This window comes from Struthio camelus, chromosome 8 (genome assembly GCF_040807025.1).
Source record: "Struthio camelus isolate bStrCam1 chromosome 8, bStrCam1.hap1, whole genome shotgun sequence".
NCBI lineage: Eukaryota > Metazoa > Chordata > Aves > Struthioniformes > Struthionidae > Struthio > Struthio camelus.
In genome coordinates this window covers 25,455,997-25,476,458 of record NC_090949.1, presented here as the reverse complement: position 1 = coordinate 25,476,458, position 20,462 = coordinate 25,455,997, and the positions used below count along the sequence as shown (strand labels likewise).

General features: G+C 51.4%; 1 protein-coding gene across 6 annotated transcripts in view; it reads right to left on the bottom strand.

Annotated features, from left to right (window-relative positions):
• SZT2 (SZT2 subunit of KICSTOR complex) overlaps positions 1-20,462 on the bottom strand; it is a 62,983-nt gene that overhangs the window by 29,057 nt on the left and 13,464 nt on the right. For 5 of the 6 annotated variants that reach the window (XM_068952817.1, XM_068952820.1, XM_068952819.1 and 2 more), the window contains exons 10-39: positions 20,201-20,432; positions 19,347-19,476; positions 17,939-18,081; positions 17,090-17,242; positions 16,623-16,737; positions 13,868-14,073; positions 13,245-13,469; positions 12,738-12,816; positions 12,279-12,376; positions 11,779-11,947; positions 11,188-11,302; positions 9,587-9,700; positions 8,866-9,063; positions 8,633-8,745; positions 7,999-8,140; positions 7,284-7,448; positions 6,370-6,574; positions 6,036-6,148; positions 5,309-5,567; positions 3,697-3,862; positions 3,517-3,609; positions 3,244-3,325; positions 2,824-3,105; positions 2,340-2,478; positions 1,976-2,092; positions 1,795-1,858; positions 1,232-1,417; positions 823-1,161; positions 495-684; positions 14-88 (exon numbers count right to left, since the gene is read on the bottom strand). In XM_068952817.1, coding sequence (XP_068808918.1) covers positions 14-88; positions 495-684; positions 823-1,161; positions 1,232-1,417; positions 1,795-1,858; positions 1,976-2,092; positions 2,340-2,478; positions 2,824-3,105; positions 3,244-3,325; positions 3,517-3,609; positions 3,697-3,862; positions 5,309-5,567; positions 6,036-6,148; positions 6,370-6,574; positions 7,284-7,448; positions 7,999-8,140; positions 8,633-8,745; positions 8,866-9,063; positions 9,587-9,700; positions 11,188-11,302; positions 11,779-11,947; positions 12,279-12,376; positions 12,738-12,816; positions 13,245-13,469; positions 13,868-14,073; positions 16,623-16,737; positions 17,090-17,242; positions 17,939-18,081; positions 19,347-19,476; positions 20,201-20,432 — 4,707 coding nt within the window. Of the gene's footprint in view, positions 1-13; positions 89-494; positions 685-822; positions 1,162-1,231; positions 1,418-1,794; positions 1,859-1,975; positions 2,093-2,339; positions 2,479-2,823; positions 3,106-3,243; positions 3,326-3,516; positions 3,610-3,696; positions 3,863-5,308; positions 5,568-6,035; positions 6,149-6,369; positions 6,575-7,283; positions 7,449-7,998; positions 8,141-8,632; positions 8,746-8,865; positions 9,064-9,586; positions 9,701-11,187; positions 11,303-11,778; positions 11,948-12,278; positions 12,377-12,737; positions 12,817-13,244; positions 13,470-13,867; positions 14,074-16,622; positions 16,738-17,089; positions 17,243-17,938; positions 18,082-19,346; positions 19,477-20,200; positions 20,433-20,462 lie in introns of those variants that run through there. The other variant, XM_068952822.1, reaches the window with a different exon arrangement.

The window sequence follows — 20,462 nt, the reverse complement described above, 5'->3', positions numbered from 1 at the left end:
ACAGGAGACTCACCCAGATGGTCGGAGTCCATGCTGCCCTGGCTTGACACGAGGCTCTGCACCCGGCTGGGACGCTGCTTGCTGGAGCCTGCAAAGAGAAAAGGGGCTGATCACGAAAGCACTCGCTAAGTGCCCCTTCACGTGCTCCATGGGCTGGAGAAATATTACACCACACAACAACCAGCCAGTGCTGGCCATGGGGAGCACTGGGGATGGGGCTCACCCACATATTACTGGGGTCATCAGGGGCTTCACATTGTTAAGAGATATCAGTGCAGCAGCACAGCCTTGTACCCTAGGTACTGTTTCGCAGCAAATTGCCAGGGCCCTGGCAAGGGAGAGGAGGCCTATAGTCCTGGGCACTGATTCTGGTACTCACAGACTGGAGCAGGAGCAGCAGCCAGGTTTTGCTGTGCTACAGCCAAAGCTGGGCCCTTCCCTTACACCCTGTTCCCAAGGCAAAGGAACATCCCACCCACGTTCACAGCTCCTACCTTCCTTGCCCCGGGTTACAGACTCAGCCAGACTTGCTGCCGATGGTGTTGCTGATGGTGATTTCTCACTGTTGCCCTTTTCCGAGGATGAAGATGGCAAGGACTGAATGGTTGTCTCCAGAGCTGCCTCCTCTAGGGAGTCGTTGCCAGATGCTCTGCTCTGCTCAACGTTCAGTGCTTCCCCTGGGACCTGAACAAGCCAGGGCTGCATGAGTGACCAGGAAAATAGGGGCTAAAAAAAGCCCCATCACCCTCCTGCATCCTTCCACTCTCAGCTCCTAGAAGTCCCACTCCTTCCCACCATACAGACCTTCTTGGTGTCCCTCACCTCATCCTGCGTCTGGCTGCCCCCACCTATGGGGTTTCCAGTGTCTGGCATGATGCTCCTCTCGCTCTCCGGCCACTCCCAGAGACCCTGGGCTTCCTCTGGGAGGACACAGCTTGCATGGGGGAGCTCGGAGCCCTCTGCCTCGGCTTCACTGCTTCCTTCCCGGCCTGCCTGGCCCAGAGCGGTCCTAGTGTCACTTCCAGCTGGCTGCTGTAAGCAGGGTACCCCTGAAGGGTTTGGAGCTGCCTGCTTGGAGTGCAGGCGGCTGATGGAGAGGTAGTGATAGTCGCTGCCTTCTGCATTGAGCACATAGCCGGGCAGAGCCATTCTCCTGAACTCCTGCAACACAGGGAAGAATAAGCATCCTGCGTGCTGAGGGCACAGCACTGCCTCACAGCTCTCTCTTTACCTCCTTGAATTTCTCGAGAGAGTGCTCGGGTCCAAAGACAAACTGGAGCAGCACCACTTCACTGTGGCAGCTGGGCCGCCCCTTGGAGTTATAGATGTGGGTGGCCACCCGGTGCAGGATGGCAGTGCTGATGACTTGCGAGTGGCGCAGTGCAGACACAATCTCATCATCCAGGAGCCAACGAATCTGAGAAGAGAAGGGACATAGTACAAGACCCAGGTGACCTGCACTTGCAAGGCTGCCCCAATTCCAACCGAACTAGGCCCAAAAGGCAGCCCCTCTCATCACTTATGTTCCTCATTCCCTTCTGACCGTCCCTAAGAGAGGGGCTTCGGAGGAGATGTCTGCCTGTCCCACCTCAATTGCAGCAAGAATCTTTTCAAGGTAGTCCCAGACTTCTGGAGAGCACAAGGCCAATGACCTGTGTGACATCAGCAAGGCTTGAAAACTACTTCAGCTGTCAAAGGCTGCAGCCTGGAGCAGGCTACAAAGTGCGAAGCAGCAAATGTGCTATGGCCAGGCTGCTTCAGCGGGAAGCAAGTAGTATGCAAGGCATGGCTTACCTCATTCATGGTGGCTTCAATAGCCTGTCTGTGCACTCCAGGAAGGTTGGAGAGTGCAGGGTGCCTGGGGGAGAGGACAAGAAGAATCAGCCAGCTGTTCCTGTTCATGCAGACACCTCAGTGCAGCACCTCAGCAGCAAAAGGAGCCCATGAGGGGCTTGTTATCCACACAGTGCCATACCTCTCATCTCCTGTGGACGGGAGCCGGTCCAAGTTGTGCATGATATCCTCATCTGAGCGGAAAGAGGACGGCTGCCCTGGAGAGCGGGTGAAGGACACACTGCTCTCTGAGGTACATCTGCCACAGGAGAAAAAGCAGGCCGAACATCAGCTTCTGAGCCAGGAAGGAGAAATAGACACAGGCTCCAGAGAGGAAGCAGGGGTCCCTAGAAAAGGTGAGCCTGTCTTGGAAAAAATCTAACTTTTCTTAGGGCTGTGGCAGGCCCTGCGAGGAAGAGAATCCCCAGAGTCTTAGCACACAGAGCCTGCCTGGCCAGGACGGGCAGCCAGAAGATGGCTGAGCAGCTAGGCCTCTCCTAACTTACCGGTTGTGGAGAATGTCTGCATTCACAACTTCTATCTCCAGAGGCAGCGTCAACACAAAGATATCCAGGGTCACACAGAGGTCCCCCAAGTCAATGGTGTTCAAGCCCTGGCAGCTTTCCAGGCAGCCCAAGACTTCCCCTGAGGAGAGACCCCAGATGAAGGGGATCATGCAACAAACAGCTCTGCTTACACATGTACCATGGCCTGGAGGCAAGCACAGAGACTGCAAGAGGTGGCTTCCCCGCACAGGCCACCATCCTTCACCATGGACAACCTCCATGGTCTGACCCACAGGAAACGGGAGACCTGGTGAAAGAGCCCTTGTCCGGTATTGGGAGACACTGGGGGCTCCGGTACAGTAAGGGTAGGCCCAAAGGGAGCACAACCCAGGACACAGCACGTCTGGTCCAAGGGCCGCTTGCCCAGCAGGGACCTGACGAGGGTCCTATTGCCCCTTTCCCTCACAGCAAGGCTTGCTTTTACCTAGACAAGTGGGCAGGGACTGCACGGGCATGGAGCTGTGCTGGCTGCGCAGCTTCACTGAGCAGGTAAGGTGCACGAAGAGCGGGGGCATCTCCTGCTCCAGGAACTCCTGCTCATTGAGCGAGTCTCCTCCTAGCACACTAAAGGAGTCGTCATCCTGGTTCACCGTGTTGGAGTCTGAGAGAGAATCTGTATCCGGGAACTCGTGCTCCAGCTTCTCGCGATACTCCACCTCCAGCTCTGGGTCACTTTCTGTGGCAATGCAGCACCCAGACACGGTTCCTGCGAACACAGGATCCCCACTGGCAAACCAGCTTCCCGGAGACCTCTTCAGACAAAGTGCAAGCCAAGCTCTGACAGGCATTAGCACAGTGGGACAACAGACATTTTCTGTGGCAGGGCAGAGCAAGCAGATTTTACCTTCTTCTGCGGCCAGTTCTGCCTCTGATCCCTCCATGTCCTCACTGCCTTTCCTGTCTGCCTGATCTCGAGATGCTTCCTCCTGACAGGGAGAGAGGAAGTGTGCTGCATGCAGGTACCAAAACCAGACCAGACAGTGAACCAGGCCATCCCTGGACCACCCAGCTGCTCAGTCTGCCCAGAGATCTGCCAGCCAAAGTCTAGATTCAATGACAAGCAAAGCCACTAGTCTCCACAAGGAATAGGTGCCTGCCAGGGCAGCACTGTGCCTACCTCTTTTTTGGCTGACGGTGGGCAGTAGAAGAAGTAGTGAGGATTTGATGGCACTGGCTTGAAATGTAAGCTTCCAATTTCCAAGAACTTTTCCTAAAAGAGAAATGAGAACCCAAACATGAGGCAGACACTCCACTCCATCGTCCTGAGGGAGCCAAGTTGAGCACCCACATCCCTCACCTGGATAATTTTATGCAAGTCGGGGTGAGCCTGACAGGGCTGGCCAATTTCCAGCAGTGAGAGGGGAAACTCTGAACAGCAACTGGTGCCCGTACTGCTCTTTGGCTCCTCTGTGGGGCTAGCAATGTTGTGGGAGTCCTGCTCACTGTAGTCCTCCATTTCCGCGCTGACAGGATTGTGGACAGGCCAGACAGGCAGATCGAGAAACAGGAGTAGTTACATGTATTATCTACCGTGTAAGCATCCCACCTCCCCTCCTCTCTATAATCATCCCTGTGATTTACACGTTACCCACAACCCCCCCCCCCCAGCCCCCAAAATCCCCCTCCCACTCACTAACTCAGATAAGCACTCGGGCTATGTGAAGCCAGGCAGAGGCAGTTTAATCATGCTGAACCTGTGGCCAAGTACTCTACACCATGCTACACCCTCCTTAGGAAACAGAGGCAAGTAGCTGAGTACAGAGACAGGCCTGGAGCCATCCAAATAACTTAGCACCTAGTTCAGAGCATCTCACAGCACACACCATGCCTAACACTCTGGCAGCACGGAGCAGAGCATGAAGCTTGTAGACCCACGCTCACTCAGCAGCTCCATGACAGAAAACTCAGAAAAAGCAATCTGAGGAGAGCTATGTAGGTTGGACAAAGTAATCCCCAGCTACTGGAATTAGTAGCACAGATGGCAGATTTGGGAGCTGCAGTAGATTTGAGAGCAATGTGTCAGAAGCCATGCATCCCTCAGGACTGTTTATACAGTCTGCATTGGGTAGGTAAGTTGTAATACGTCATAAACCAAGAAAAGTTCCCACAGTTCTCCTCTGGGAAAGCAGCACTTGAGAAAGACTTCATCTGACTTCCAGAACACTGAGCACTCAACAAGATCAGAGCCTCATCTCACTGACTTACAATATAAGAGAATATAGGATTGGAGATTCCCAGCAAATGCTAGTACAATTCACATAAAGAATCAAGGATAATCAAGTGCAATCAGGGAACAAACAACCTAAGAAGGGGGTTTCTCTGACAGACAGTACTCTGAGGCAGAGCATTATTTCCCTGTTAGTTTCTAGACGCAACACGAACCTCAGAAATATCCTAAGCAATGGCAGTACAGAAGCTTAGCATCAAGCATATTTCAATTCTGCCTTGATATTTCTCTTGTAAATGTTTCCAGCATTTTCATCAAAAACTTGAGACTTTATTCATTAGAAAAAGATAACAAACACTATCACCCATCATTTTCACCAGTCAATAGTAATCTCAAATGAGTGAGGCAGCAGGAGATGAGTAATTTCTCCAGCAACAACAAACCCAAGCGTTACTCGCAAACAAACTGTTGGATACCCTCCAGCGCAGGCCAGACTCAGCTGTAGTGAGCTAAGATCGCAAGAGTCACCTAAAGGGTTCATGCCACTGGGGAGCACAAAATGGAGAAGTCCTCGAGGACACTGTACCAGCTAGGTATCCTACTGGAAATATCCACTCTTATAGCTAGCACTGTTAAACCCTGTCCTACAACACTCCTCCCAGCAAGCAGCAGAGGACGCTTGAAGAAAGATCTATCCCAGACCAATGTAAAGAACAAAAGTAAGACCTAAACGGGTCCCTACCTGGATTCAGAGACCAAGATACCCCGCTCCCTGGAGCTCTGCTCCTCCTCTTGCTCTATGCTGCCCATTTGGAAGCTGGCAGCCTTGTGGTTCGTCTGGAAATGTTGGTGGCTCTCTCGAAAAGAGCGCACATGGCTGCACACCGTCAGTAGGAAGTTGGTGATATCAATCTCTTGGAGCAACTCCTCACAGTAGTCCATAGCTGTGAGTAGGTCCTGGGAACTGATGCTGTGGGACTGCTGAAGGCTCTTGAACAGCCCTATGGATCAAACACCGTGTTCGAGTGCCCCACTCTGAGGATGGTAAGCCCAGGGAGACACACAAAGGTCATGTGCTGTGCAGCAAAGACAAAGTCTTCACCCGAGTCCTAGCACTGGGTTGCAGCCAATGCAAGGGTCGAAGAGAGGACTCAGCGAAGATGGCTAATGCCACGTGTTAGTGTGGGCTTGACCCACACCCAGCGGCCGCCTTGAAGGCGACAGACAAGGCCACAGAAGGGAGTCCACCCTCACAGCACTGCAGGGCACGTGTCCAGGAACAGCCTCTGCAAGGCCCACAGGGAATGTGCAGAGGCATCTTTAAATCCCTCCTCATGGGAGATCAGTCCCACAGCTCCCCCTTTTGCTCAGTGTAAGATCACAGGAAAAATGAGATTCTACCTTTCTGGGAAGAAAGATCCAGGGTCCAGCCCAAACCCCAGCTCAGTTCCCATCACATTGCTCCTCACCTTTCACATAGCACTGGTGGGAGTGCTCCTGCAGCAGTGTGCAGTAACTCATCAACTCCTTATGCTTGTGGTCTAGCCAAGCAGCAGTAGGAGGACGCTCCAGAGACTGGGACCTGAAAAAAGCAGACACAGCAGCCTTCAGCACCACTTAAGCACATTGTAGACTACAAATGAGCACTGGCACCAGCAAAGCAGGGTCCTGGGGCGTGCGCAGGCAGTGGCTACTGTGAGCTAGAGAAGCCACGCCAAGAGAACAAGGCATGGCTACAGCCAGTCTCTTTGTCAGGAATACTCTTTTGCCTTCTGTCCAGGCATCAAGTATGGTTGGTATTACCTGAAAAAGATGTCCCGGGGAGGACGGTGTGTCCGTGGGCTGACAAGCTGCTCTCGCAACAGCTCCAAAGAGCAGCTGTAGATGTAGATGGGGCAGCGAAATCGGCGGCACTCGCCCAGCTCAGGTTGCGAGTTCTGGCGGCAGAAGGAGATATGTACGTCTCTCCGTGAGGGGCCACCCTGTTCTCCAGAGTCACGGCCTACTTCTGTAAAAGAAACAATCCCAAATAAACTGTTGATAGTTTCTTCATTCCTGGCCTGAGAGGTCACAGCCCTTACAGCAGCACCCACAGGCAGGTATTGGCTTTAAAAGATGCTCATCACCCGAACCCCAGGGCCCTTCTCCTCACCCAGGGGCCAACTGCCCAGCCCAGTGCCTCAGCCACACTGACGCCCTTTCCCAGGCAGCCATGAGTGTTCAACTCCACCACCACCCTCCACAGCAGCACTGTGCCCATCTCCAACACAGGTCTAGCTGACTGCACCAGGGCTGCACCACCAAATCCCAGGTACCCTGAGGCACCGCCTGTGCCCTTCTGCCTAACGTAATGTACTGCTGGTAATGCCAGTCTGGATCACCACATAGTGGTCATTTACTGTCCTGGGCAGCCCAGTACTGCTGTTCCCAGTATCTTCTAACTACCTGTAACTTCCCTGCCCACAGGGAGCCTGCCATGGGCCATGGGCAGCAGTCAGCTCACGTTAGATCCACCCCACAAAACCCCATGAAAGCTGGCCAAGGCTTTCATGTTCCATATGTCCTGATTCTGACTCAGCTGACTGCCAGAAAGAAGGTGACAGGCTGTAGTGGCTTCTTATTCCGGTCAACCCAGCCTGCCCAATAGCAGGAGCAGGTGTGCTTAAGGACAGGCCTTGCCAGAGGGCATCAGCTAGGTGCTGCCCTGAGGCCAGTACCATGGGCTGGTGTTATGCTGAGGGTAGGTAACGGTGCTGCAGCGTCCCCTTCTTCAGCCTCAGTCACGCCTCGCTCTTCACAAACAAGTCCCAGGGTATCCGCTCCAGCTCGACTCTCATCTTTTGGAGGTTTGTCCAACCCACAAGCCATCAGCTTCTGCACATCTGAAGGAAAGCAAAATAAAATCACCCTCTGCCCAGTGAGAACAGTTTAACCCCTCCCTATACATTCCCAAAAGGGCAGAGATACCAGCTACCACTGTGCTTGGGAACAGCTCCAAAGAGTACCTCCAGCCACAGCCTAGTGGCCTCCACCAGCAGCTCCATAAGGCAGGGGAAGCCAGGCCAGGCCCAAGGCCCAGAAGCAGGGACTCTCCCCAGGCCACACCATGAGCAGCCTCCTCGCTCCATTCAATAACCCCAGGCACTCCGCATGGGAAAAAGAGTCCAGTGACCACAACCAGCAAACTAGTCAGAGCCACATCCCCTGCCTGGAAGCAGCGAGGAGACAGCACCACGTCCAGGGAGAGAACAGCAAGACATTCATCCTTTCACGCTGCTCTCTGCCTGCCCATATGGAGCAGAAAGACTTGGCCTAGACACTGCTGTTCGATTTTCCCTCCTTCCAAGGAGGGCTGATTCTGCTTTTGCTCTTTCCCTGCGGATGTGCTTGGGACCACTGCTTCCTCTCCCTCTCTCCAAAGGCAAGCCTCACCTGAGAAGGTGGCTGGCAGAAAGGTGAGGAACACATGCTGCGGGTTGACCAGCTTGGCATAGCATTGCCACTGCGGGGGAAAGAGCCCGGCAGCGTCACATCGGGTCACGTCGTCCTCAGGCAGTTCTGTGTTGCCCAGGCTCTGATGAAAGAGCACAGCTAGATAAGCTCACAGCATGACGTGTAGGACTACCTTGGGGCAGTTGGCAACTACACAGAGCAAGTTCTTCTAAGACTGCTGGCCGACACAGCAGTGAAATCACCCCGGGTATCCCCAGCACCATTCTAAGAACAACTTGACTCCACCATGCACACAGTCTGGGGCTGCTGACCCAGCTTTGCCGGGACTGGCTTTGACCTCCAGACAACGACTGCCCATGCTTTCTGAGCTCTTTGGAGCACATCAGCAGTGCCACTTTAGCAGCCTAGGCCCACAGCAAGTGCAACTGCCCACACACCTACAAGATCCCTGCCCGACTTAGGCGGCAGGCTATAGCTCAAACTGCTGTCAAGTGTGGTGAAGACACCAGCCATTCAACGTGTTGTCAATCGTGATGCAAATTTTCCTGCTCTTCAACAGCAGCTGTCTTGTCCTTAAAGGGGGCTCAAGAGAGGGGCAGCAGCGCAGCGGTACCTGCAGAGTACTTGTAGAGCCAGTCATATCCCTTGTGCCATTGCTGCCAGCAAGGTGATAGGATGCAGAAGCATCCTGCTGCTCCAGGGTCCCAGAGGCTTTCAGGGTTTCTTCTAAAAGAGAAGCACAGAGAAACCAACCTGACGAACACCAGCCAGGAACGATACCTGAAAGTAAGGCTCCAGAGACACCCCAGCTCCCAATGCCCCTGCTGCCATGCTCCTGGCCCTTACCTCGGATCACAGGGAGCATGAAGGGTGGCTGATGGCCATCACGATCCCGCTGCAAAACCTGCTCCATGAAAGCCACATGATCAGCATCAGCCATGGGGATCTCCCGGTCAGTGAGGTCATGCTGCAGGCAGCCATGGAAGAGGTTTAGTAGCATTTCATTGGGCACAAACGAAGAGTCCTTGGTCACCTCCTCATTCTCTGCTCCAAAACAGAACCATGGCAGCTTCAGAGACAGCATCTCCATAGCCACCACCTGCCCAGGCCCCTGGAAGACAGCCCTTTGCAAAAAGGCACTTCCGCACAGACAGAAGTTTCCTCCAGCACCTCTGCAAAGCTAACTTGGAGGATGCTGAGGAAGCCACGCAGTTACAGCATCATTTTCTACCCTGCACTGACTCACCCTGCTACTGTAACTGTTCTGCGGATGTTCGGGGCGAGAGACAAGAAACCACCAACACAGAGCATTGACCTAGGTTTGATGCTTACAGAAGCAACCATTCCACCAGAACAGAAGCAACTCACATCACCACAGGAAAGACAGCAACATCAATATAGCCACACAACCTTGGGGCTACAAAGGTGGGAAGAACAGCACTGAGCTACTGCTAGGGGGTTTTGCAGCTCCTGCATGCCTGCTTCCCAGGGAGACATGCACAAAGAGCAGGGCGTCCATCCCCATGAAAGGAGGACGAGAGGAGGTAGGTGATGAAGAGGCACGTACCTTTAGTCAGCATCAGGAAGAACATTTCAACCTGCTGGCACCTTGGCAACAGCTTCATGAGGTTGAACTGGAATGGGATCTCATGTACTCGGAAACCAGCCCCCATGTCTGGATCTACAACAAGATTCGGGAGTATAACATGCCTGTTGGCACTGCAACACAGAGCCCCGCCTCTCGATTCACCTCCACGTGTGTGGCGCCAAGCCCAAACACAGTGCAGGTAGCACAAGTGAAGGTACACAGCAACACTGCCCCAACTCCGTCTGCTTAGGATGGCAGAGGGACAAGAAAGGCGAAGGTGGGGAAGGTCAAAGCCTGGCAGAGAGTGCGGCAGGCTGTGAGCTACCTACAGAGAGGTACCTTGGTGCAAGAGTTTCATGGGCTTATTGCCACCTTCATACAAGAACGGCCTGGGAGCCACGAGGCCCTACACAGCTCAGGCTGCCTGCAGCAGAGCGGGACCCACAGCAGCCAGGGAACAGAGCACTTTACACTGATGCTGCAGGAAACACTGCTGGAGAGCAACGAACATGCGGGGAGCTGGAGGCAGCCTATGTTACTAGAGCAGGGAGGTATAAGGTCACGCCAGCTTTTAGGAGAGATCTCCCATCCAGCAGGCTCTGCACATCCCTGCACACATAGCCTGTTCTCTTTCTCAGGGAAAGAGTCTGTCCTCCATGCCCTGAGCCTTCCTGGCCCTCTCCCTCTTCCACAATGCCAGTGATATGATCTGAGAGGGTTCCTTCAGGTCCCTCCTTCAGCCTTTGGGTGATTCTCGCTCCCTCAAACTGAGTCAATGTCTGCTGTGCTTTCCAGCACAACGTAAGCAAGATCTAGGATGGGGTGAACTAGTGACAAGAAGCTTAAGTAATAGCAACATTGAGGCTAGACATTTGGGAAAAGCTTTAAGGACAAAATTACTGCCTGTCAAGGGTGAAAATCCCCCATAATCCTGGAGTTCTCATTAAACTATGTCAGTCCTCTCAGATGAGAGAAACAATCCTGCTCTGAAGGAGGAAGATGCCCCAAACCTTTTGAAGTCCCCTCTACTCTCTCCATGTGCTCACAGAGCACTCACAGAGGGTTCAGAGACAAACAGGATTGCCAGAAAGCAAGTGTCCCATGAACACTTGCTTTGTAATAGGATTCAGAGCTTCCAGGGAACAGAGGAGTTCTTCCTTTGCATCGTTCACAATTTCTGTGTTTATCTGCCCAGGCATATCCTGCCCATCACTGCATGGGCGAGCTCATCTTCCAAAGCAGAATTCTCTCTGGCAAGCAGGTCTGGACACCTGAGAGCTGAGCTGAACACTTGAAGACATAGTGAACATAATTTTCCCTGAACCCAACTGCTCCAAAAGCCAGGCCTATCCAGTCTGGGCAGAAAGTCTCAACGCTTTTTTGACCTTCCCAGGATGGGAAGCCATCCCTCTGGCAGTCTAGCACAAGTGCTACAAAGTGGCTTAGAGCCATCAAAGTCTAGAATGTCACTGTCAAAATACCTGTTCAACCTCCTAGAAGCCTCAGCCATGCCCTGGGACATTCAGGGCTTAGCTGCCTCTTGCTCCATCAAACCTGCCTGACAGATATGCTGGACTCACCTTCAGTGGCTTTGGTGTCAGAAGGAGGGCACACCCATTCCTTGTTCTGGCACAACTGGCTGATGTACTCAAAGGTCAGCATGGTGGCAATGCACGCAAGGTCCCGCGGATAGAGCTGCAATAACAGTCAAGGCTCAGCTCTACGCAGCAGAGTCGTTATCACCAAATGCAGCAGCCTTTGTCTAAAGGCACAAAGACAAAAGGCCCACAATCCCATCCCCTGACCTCCCTTATTCTCCCGCATTGCTCCCTCCCTCTCCACCAGCTCTTCACCTCCTTTCACCTTGTTCAGCGGGTGCATTGGCAGTACTGCCTGCAATCCTGTCCAGGGATACCCCTGCCTTCACTGGAACGGGTCTTGGCAAAGTAATTTGCCTTTTCCAGAGCAGCATTGCATCCACTGCCTTGTACTCCAGAAGCAACTTCTGTCCAGTGGCCCAGTTACCCATTTGGAAATCTCAGCCTCCTTTGTTTCTAGCACTCCCATCTTTTCTGGATCACAGTAGTTATCTGCAGTGTCGAGATGCACCTGCAGCCAACCCCTCTTCCTCTACGAAAGACCCACATCCCTATACTCCTGCAGGGACTCACCGCTTTAGGTATTTTCTGGTAGGGCAAGCCATGGAGGTGCTTCCAGTTTTCAGCAGTACTATGGACATGGCCACTCTGCGGCTCCACCCAGCACTCTGTGACCAGGTTCAGTTCTGTGTCCACCTCGATGGCCTCCACCTCTGTATCATTGTCATCATCTGTGGAAAAGCTGAAGAGGAGGCACAGGATGAATCCTACGGGATGTCATGGAGCCAGCAGCCTACTGTAGCTCATCTTGGAGCTGGGAGAGCAGTGCACGAATTTCAGGCTTGCCTGCAAAGACTGGATGCCCCAGCTAACTAATAGGCAGTCCATTTCAGCTAGCTGTCCCCCTCCCTGTGCTTGGCAGAGTTCCCTTGAGGCCTGGCATCACAGCCATCCACTGGTGATGGTGGCGAAATGCCAGGGGACTCCTCCCTCCCCAGGCTACCTGGAAAAGGTGAGCCTGGAGCCATGCCCTGCATTGCCAGCCCTTCCCAGGAGTCAGGCCATGGCCTCACCTGTCCTTGGTGGAGGTGGAGTGCGGGGGGAATAGGATGTACTGAACAACACAGGTGTGCTTCTCCCTGCCACCGCTGCTCTCGCTCGAGCTGTCAATCTGGAAGGGAGACACGCCATGAGCCTGGCCTGCAGCAACAGCCCACTCCTGCTCAGCGCCCCATTACACAGCATGGCTCCATCCCCCAATGCCATTGACAGTGTAGGGGAGAGGGAGCCTGCACCTATCCCAAGAGTTCCTCCTGCACAGCCTGTCACCACCAGCAAAGCAGCTCCCTAACAGCAGATGAAGACAGAAAAAGCCCTGACCCACAAGCTGCTTTGTTTCAGGGGCAGGCACACTTCCCCACGTAAGTCAAGAGCACATGCTAGGAGCTGATGGGAATCTCGCCAGAGGAGGGAGAAACCACCTCAGAAGAGGCAACGAAGGATCCTCTCCACACTCCTGCCTCCAGGCTCACCTGTATCGGTAGCTCCAGCACCATGTTGATAATTCCATCCCCACTAGATGCAAAGTGGAAACCCTCTGACAGACGGACTCTGGCAACAAAGAGAAGCAGTCAGAGCTGGAAGATTTCTCTACCAGTACTGCAAACCTTAAATATAAGAAGGACTATACCCTTTCACCACAAAATGCTTCCATTCCCAAGACAGGGAGGTACACACAGAGAATGGAGAGACATGGCACTCCACACAGGACAGCCTGTGGGAACACCAGCACCCCACGAGCACAGGAATACCTCCCGCCTTTTTGTTTTTCCTTTCAGGACTCTCCTTTTCCTCAACTGCAGCAGCAGAGCTGGGTAAAGCACTGGTCAAAATAGCTTTAGAAGGTGCGTACGTGATTTCTTTTTAACCCTCTACAAGCCTTTAATGGGTTTCCATAATAAGGCTTTGGATCTACCCTGCTTTCTCTGCACCCCCAGGACTGGCTGGAGAAAGTACCCCTGTTCAGACATACAACTTACTCTGTGAGCGTGGAGAGGAGCTGGGCTACAGCTGTGATGGGCACGGTTGGTGCCAGCCCTGACTGGACACTCCAGATCCAACGCTGGTGATAGAAGTAGCGAGACAGCGAGGCCAAGGTGGAAGAGGCAGTACGGTTGGCTACCATAGTGAGCGGGCCAGACACCGGGGGATGCTCCAGGTTCAGAATGAAGGGAGCACGATAGTCAGAAGGCAGCTTCTCGTACCTAGGAGGCAAAGAAGTGCAGCTCGGTGAAGTGGAAAGGACGCCCTGCTCAGGGCCAGAGCTGTCTGCATTCACGGCCTGCTTGCTGGGCCTGGGACAGAGCCCTCCAGCAGCGAAACACAGCCAGTCCAGCAAAGGATCAGTTCCCCCTTTTTGTTCAGGGCAAATTTGCCTGTCCTGCAAGGCTTGTCCTGGCTGCAAGTCTCAGCCCTCCTACGCTACGGCCACCCTTGCTAGCGCGCAACACAAACCCATCCCAACAAGCTCAGGCTTTCCAGCACTCCCCTCCTGCAACTGGCACCATCATCCACAGACCTTTCCTCCCCTGCCTCCTGGAGCAACAAGGAACAGGTTTACTCTGCAGAAGGCTGTGCTGACCATCCTGCTCTCAGTAACTACCTGATGAGTAGCTTCTCCAGGGGCTTGTGCAGCACTACAAGGCAGGGCCTGTCCGAGAAGGCTGACTGAGCCCCAGCCACAGGTGGAGACTTGGATGGAGAACTACTGCCAAACATTTTCCTCTTTGCTTTTGGAGTTGCCTCTTTGCTCTGGACCCTGTGGGGAAAGCGGAGCTGCAAGATTCGGTCCCGTAACTCTTCCACTATCTGTCATGGCAGAAGCAAAAGGTAAATATGACCACCTTTGTTTCGAGACATGAGCTATTCAAAATAAGCTTCCAGGACAACAGTGCGACAAAAAGGACTAGTACACACCTCAAATATACAGATGAGCAAGAGTTAAAGGTCATTGTACTTGTGAGGCACTAGCAAGACCTAGATCAAAACGCCGCAAGGCTCTCACGACCACATTTTAACAACTAAACAAACGTTTCAAAAAGACAAAGAAAGGTTAAAAAACCCAAGGATGATTTCAAGGCTGGAGAAATTGCCTTTCATAGCTGATGAAAAACAAATCAGCTGCACACCATCTCCTCTTAAGGAACAGTCTAAAGTACCCATCCTCATTCCTCCCCTCCTCCATTTTCTCAACAGCCTACAGTAAATGTGAACTAGTACATGTAAGAGAGAACCAGACTGTTTCCATAGTTGATGTATTCCCACACTATCTTGTTCATGCGTCAAACCTGTATGGTAAGAGACTTCAAGACCTTGGTTGGGTTATTTTTTCTGAGATGCTTTCAAAACTACAGCCTAATTACCCTTTTTAGCTTTTAACAACCCGCACTATCCTTCTACTCACACCAACATCTGATCTCCACAGTGCCTCAATTTTTTTTTTTTTTTAATTTCCACAGTTCATTTCCCTTTCATGAACCTTGGTCAAAACCTTTTATTACCTTCCATTATCACTGCAGGCAAACAGGAGGACAGCAGATTTCCACCTCCCTCCTCAGTACCAGTTATTTCAGTAACTTTCCCCATCATCATTATCCCTTTTCCAAGGAAAGGACTATCCCCAAAGCCAAACGTTAAGCACAGGTCTTTTCTGCACTGCCCCATCCACGGTTTCATACTAGTAATACTGAATCACTGATGGTGTTTAAGCTCCTAAATCCAATTGCACTATTTTGCAATTATCAACACTGTATTCCAGCCACCTGCATGCTGGTTAGGTCTCCACAAAGCCCACGGGTTTTCTCTACCCTTACAACCTGAATAACTTTTGCCAGCTGTAGATTTTCCCAGCTCACTACCTGCTGCTTTTCCAGATTAATTTTTTATCCTTTAACTAGTAAAAGGACTGGGAAAACCACAGCTTCTGCTGTAATGTGATCAGAGCATTCTCTCAATTCCCTTGCCCGGTTTCCAAGGAATGCCACCCATTCCTACTCCAGTTTTATAGTTGCCTCCTATATAGTCTTGTGAAAGGCCTTCTGAAAGTCAGATTGCACCAGGTGCTATCCTTCCCTTAAATATTTGGGAAGTTTTAACAGCTAAAAGCAAATAACCCCTTCCCCTTATAGAAGGCAGGCTGAGTCCCACTGCCATCCTCCACCCTGGGTAGCTACTCAGCCTTCTGGCAGGCAAAAAATAAGATTGTTCATGACACAATTCATGATCTACAGCTCCTGGTGTGATGATCTAGAGCTTGCCCAGAGCTGCAGGGTGCCTGTGTTGCACGCTCCCCACAAGGCAGGTGTTAACTTGCACCTGCCAGAGGGAACTCCTTTGCAAAACCTGTCGCTTGGGGTTACCAGTCCACGTGCTGGCTCAGAAACTAGTGCCAAGGCCCAGATCCCCTAAGGGCATGAAACGGCAGATCCTCTAGACTGCCAGAGCACTTAAGACTTATCTGGATTCATTCTCTCAAAAGAGATGGTCCTCCTTACATTTGTCAGCTTTCCTCCAGACCAATCTAAAGATAAAACTGAGCAAGACAAACTAAAAATGTCTTTCATGAAGGCAAAAGATCAAGGTTTAATTACAAACTTCCTGTTTATAACAAAACAATCATAAAGATTAATAACAGGAAAACTTCTTCATACTTTCTATCTAAGAACACTTAGCCTTGTCTCAACCATTAGAGCTGGAGAAACAGTCAATATTGTAATCCCACCTTCTGAATCTGACTGGGGCAGCCCATTTCTTTTGATGCAAATGGGATTTTAAAACCCTAACTAGCATATCTTTAAAGCCTTTCCCAGGTATCATGGTTCTTTCTCTCTCCGCACTGATCATGTGGGGCACTGTTTGCATTTTAACTCTAACTCCTCCTTGTCCTAATGATACAATACACATACACAGTTCACCTACTGAAACAGATAGCTTAGGGAACCCGTAGTATATCCGTCACAGAGGCTTATACAGACAAGTCAGACAAATATCTGCTGTTCCTGACAGACACTATTGATTGTACTTTGGTCACAAGGACAGACTAGATAATCTTAAGAGTCATTTCAAGCCACACAATTCTATTAAGCAGTGGCAAAAGCATTAAGAGCTTCTGACTGATTTTCAAGTCTCTAGGTTTAGATCCTCCATAGACTTAACACAGAAAGCATTGTCCTAACTGCCCCTTTCTGTTACAATAAATTCATTCTTAGCCCCAATACAGTAGTTAGTTTTTAGAGGATACCTGGCCACAGTATTGCCTATAGACCTACCCACCATTTCCATTTCCAGGGCTACTTGCTCTGCTCCCACCCACAGGCCTACATCCCCTCCCACCTCAGGAACAGTCAGCCAGCTCTCACCTTGTTCCTGGCCTGCGCCGGTGTGCCAATGGGGAAGCCCAGCCGGAGAACCATGCAGGGAGCTTTGGAGATGATCCGCACCACATAAAATGAGGAAGGAGTAGGATCCTCAGAGCTAAGGGTGAGGGATTAAACACGGAATGAACTGTAGAGACAGAGCTGAAATGGCACAGATCTTGCTGCTCTACAGTGTCAGACCAAGCAGAAGCCTGTTCCTCAGAGCTCAGTAGCCCACACAACCTGGCAGCAACATAAGAAACCCCCCCAGCTAGCTTCTCTCTCCCTCTGGGATGTACCTGGTGCACAGCAGCAGCAATTCAGGACACATAGGGTTTCACATCTGCTTGTTCCGCTCTTATCTCTTCTAGAGATCTGGTTTTGGCCCATCACAGCATACTGGGCTAACTGGATTTTTGGCCTAGCCATTTGCCCAATTTCCCACACAGGACTGCCTTAGAGCCACTCACCCATGTATCAGTTTGACGTAGGAGTAGCCTTCCACTAGTACGAAGCTGCTCCAGTCCCGAAGCAAGGAGGTGAGTGCTGAGTGAGAGATACGACACTGGATGGTGCTGTAGCGGCCATTGTTGCCTGGCGTGTGCAGGTGCTTGGGGACAGGCCTGCAGAATGTGGCAGCAAGTCATTAAACCCACAGTTTCTTATCTCCCCGCAAAGCTTACTGGGACTTTGTCACATCCATTCCAACTCATCCTCTGTCAGCCTTCTGCTTCCTCCACAGCAGCCCACATTCAAACATCCCTGCCTGTGCCTGTCAGTGAGGGTCACACTCCTTGCAGGCACTGGGATCTTGCTCTCCAGTTTGCAGAGAGCACAGCCTTGTATGGTTTCCATCTCTCTCCATGTAATACGCGGCTGTTATTCACATAACTCCGCAACTGGACCAGCCTCCAGAAGAGTACTGCTTTGGAAAAGACGTTTTCCAGCAGTGAACAAAAATCTATGGGAGAGCTCCAACTGGAAGGTCCACACTCCCTGCAATCAGAGAATCCAACCCCAAAAGGGACTTGAAAAACAAATTTATCTGCCTGAGAACAGCCTGCCTCTTGACACTAGTGATTTCGCAACCCACCGTCCCTCTCAGACAAACGAGCCTCCAGCATGCAGCAGGTCCAGCTAGCAGAGCCTTTCCCTTGGCCACAGGCACCGGCAATACTTAAACTAAACATCTGCCACCCTGCAGCTGGACTGAATTGGGATCCACAGTTTCCACAGTGTTTGGCTGGACAAACTGATGCCTTGATTTCCCAAGACTGGCCTACGTTGTGTATGGAAGCTCAACCCTGCTAGTTACATACGTGTCATGCTCCAAAAGGAGAACAATGCGATGCATGTGCAGCCACCTCTGCCAGAAGTTGGCATCCATGGAAAGGATAGGCTTCCAGTAGGAGGCAAATTGGGAATGGCTCGAGTCAGACCCACTGTGCTGCAGGGACAGCACCTGAAAAAGTGAAAGGGTAGGTAGGAAGGCAATGCTCAGGAAGAAACTGGTCCCATAGAGAGAAAGCAGGAGTTTCTCTAGAAGGTGAATAGTGTAGGCCTAGAAAGCTAGCCGCATCCCTTTCAGCAAAATAACCACATTTGTTCACGTTGAAACAGTCAGTACAATTTAGGCAAAAACAAATTAGGTTCCTAAAATGTCAAGTTAATTAGAAAATTACCTCCTTAGTGTCAAGGAAATTATGGAAAAGATGACATAAGCAATGGTGTATTTTGTGATTGAGAGGAAGATATATGGCTTGTCTTAGCTGAGCAATTAAATACTGAGATAACTCGCCTGAGAGCGCATCTGTAAATAGTGTACCAGTGGCACTGGGCAACTCTAATGTGCTTGTACGGTAACACTGCAATTCCACCAACTCTAGCACTATTGCAGATGCAGAAATAAATGGGTGGCTAACCAAAAGATGGGCTACTCCAGATATACTGTGAGATATATATCCATACACAATGTAAAATTCACTATGTCAACTTAAAGGGGTAAAGGACTTAAGGGATAAAATTTAAGGGACAGTTCCCGGGAAACGCTTTCTGTCCCTCATCGCCCAACCCGTAGCTTTGATATCTGTTAGTCATTTTCTTCTGCTGATGCCAAAGACACTGCCAGCAGGGAATAGACAATATGCTGGCACTTTTTACTCAGTGAGTTTCAGTGAGTCCAAATTTTGCAGCGGAAACTGTTAGCTCATATTTTGCTTCATTTTGGCTATGCCAACAGCAAATCTCTCTCTTATACTTTTCACATGAGTGCTCAGAGGCTATTAAAGAACAACCATTTAGCAGGTCCTATCACCTGATGTTGCGGAGATACACCACCAATGCACAAGGCTGCTAAGCAGCAACACCTCACCGGTGAGGTATCCACTGGAAAAGCATGGCAGAAATAAGCGTGTCAGCCTCCTCATCAGCGTCACACATCGCATCACAACAGGAGAAGGCGTCACAGCATGCTTAGGAGACTGCTGTGGGGCTTAGAGGAGTAGCTGCAGCAAAAAAACTCATAGGGTGATATCTCACAGGGGAAAAAAACGTTGGACAGGATATTCACAGAAACTGCATTGCACCTGAACTTTGTTACTGAGCAGTACAAAGAGCAAGAGATGAACACCTTGATTGCCTGATGAGATTCAGCATGCCCTGGCACAGTACCAAATAGGCAGGAGGGACACCCCGACCCACATGAAAGGGGACAGGGACGGGACATACCGGAGTGGTGGAGCCTGGGGGGATGTAGAAGAGGGGCACGCCATTCTTGGTGCTCTCAGGAATGGTGAAGTGTTCTGGGACAGTGTCAAAAGACTGCAGGTGAACCAACATCTGATCTGTCTGGTTGATGCTGAAAGACAAGAGGCAGTTAGCTACAAGGGCCTGCGCTTTCCCCCTCATTTCCCCAGCCAGCCCAATGCCTACACACACAGCATGCTGCCTATGCCCTTGGAGCCTCTCCACAGGAACACAGCTTTCTAGGACAAAGCCAGGATTCAATGCCTGACCACAAACACCACGTTAAGGGGAGCTCAAGCGTAACAGCCTAACACGCAAGTTGCATGATCAGGGTTGGGAAAGGAGTACTAGGAAGGGAACCTGCAGAGTAACAAGGAATAACAGTCACCCTAGTCAGGAGAAGGTATATCCCGCCAGCCCAGCAATCCCAGGAGACACGAGACAGGTAGCAGCCGTTCCTCTTAACGTGACTGTGCAGCCCAGCTACTGCCAATGAGCCCCTTGCAATGCCAGCCTTCACAGCAAGGCAGCGTTGCAAGAACACAATACCTATATGAGATGACAGGCTGAGAACGAGGGTTTGCATCACAGGATCAGGACTCAGGGAGAGCAACACCTTATCCACGGGGCAATTTATAGACTAGATTACAGGCCAGTTCAAGTCTTTTCCTTGGCTAGAAGGCTGGCCTGTCACAACTGGTGCCTCTTCCTCACAGAACATTCCTTTGGGACCCTGGGTTGGGATTGCCGACTGCACAGCCCATGCCCCAGTATGTTAAGAAAGGAATTTCTCTGTTACATTGGACTCGGGGAACTGCTGAGATGGTCTGGCTCACCTTTGCAAGGTGTTCCAGAAGCGCCGGATGACTGTAGTGCGGTACAGGCTGGTGATGGGTTTCCTCATGGTGCAACTGATATCATGCAAGATGTCATAGCTGCCCTCCATTGTCACCTCCACCCACGTGCTGCGCTTCAGTGGGTCCAAGGGCCAGGGTGTCACAGCTAAGTACTCTATCCTCATGTTATGCTTCCAAAGCAGCACCAGTTTCACCTCCAGCTGAGACCCGCCTGCATGAAAGCAGAGGAATAAGATCAAGT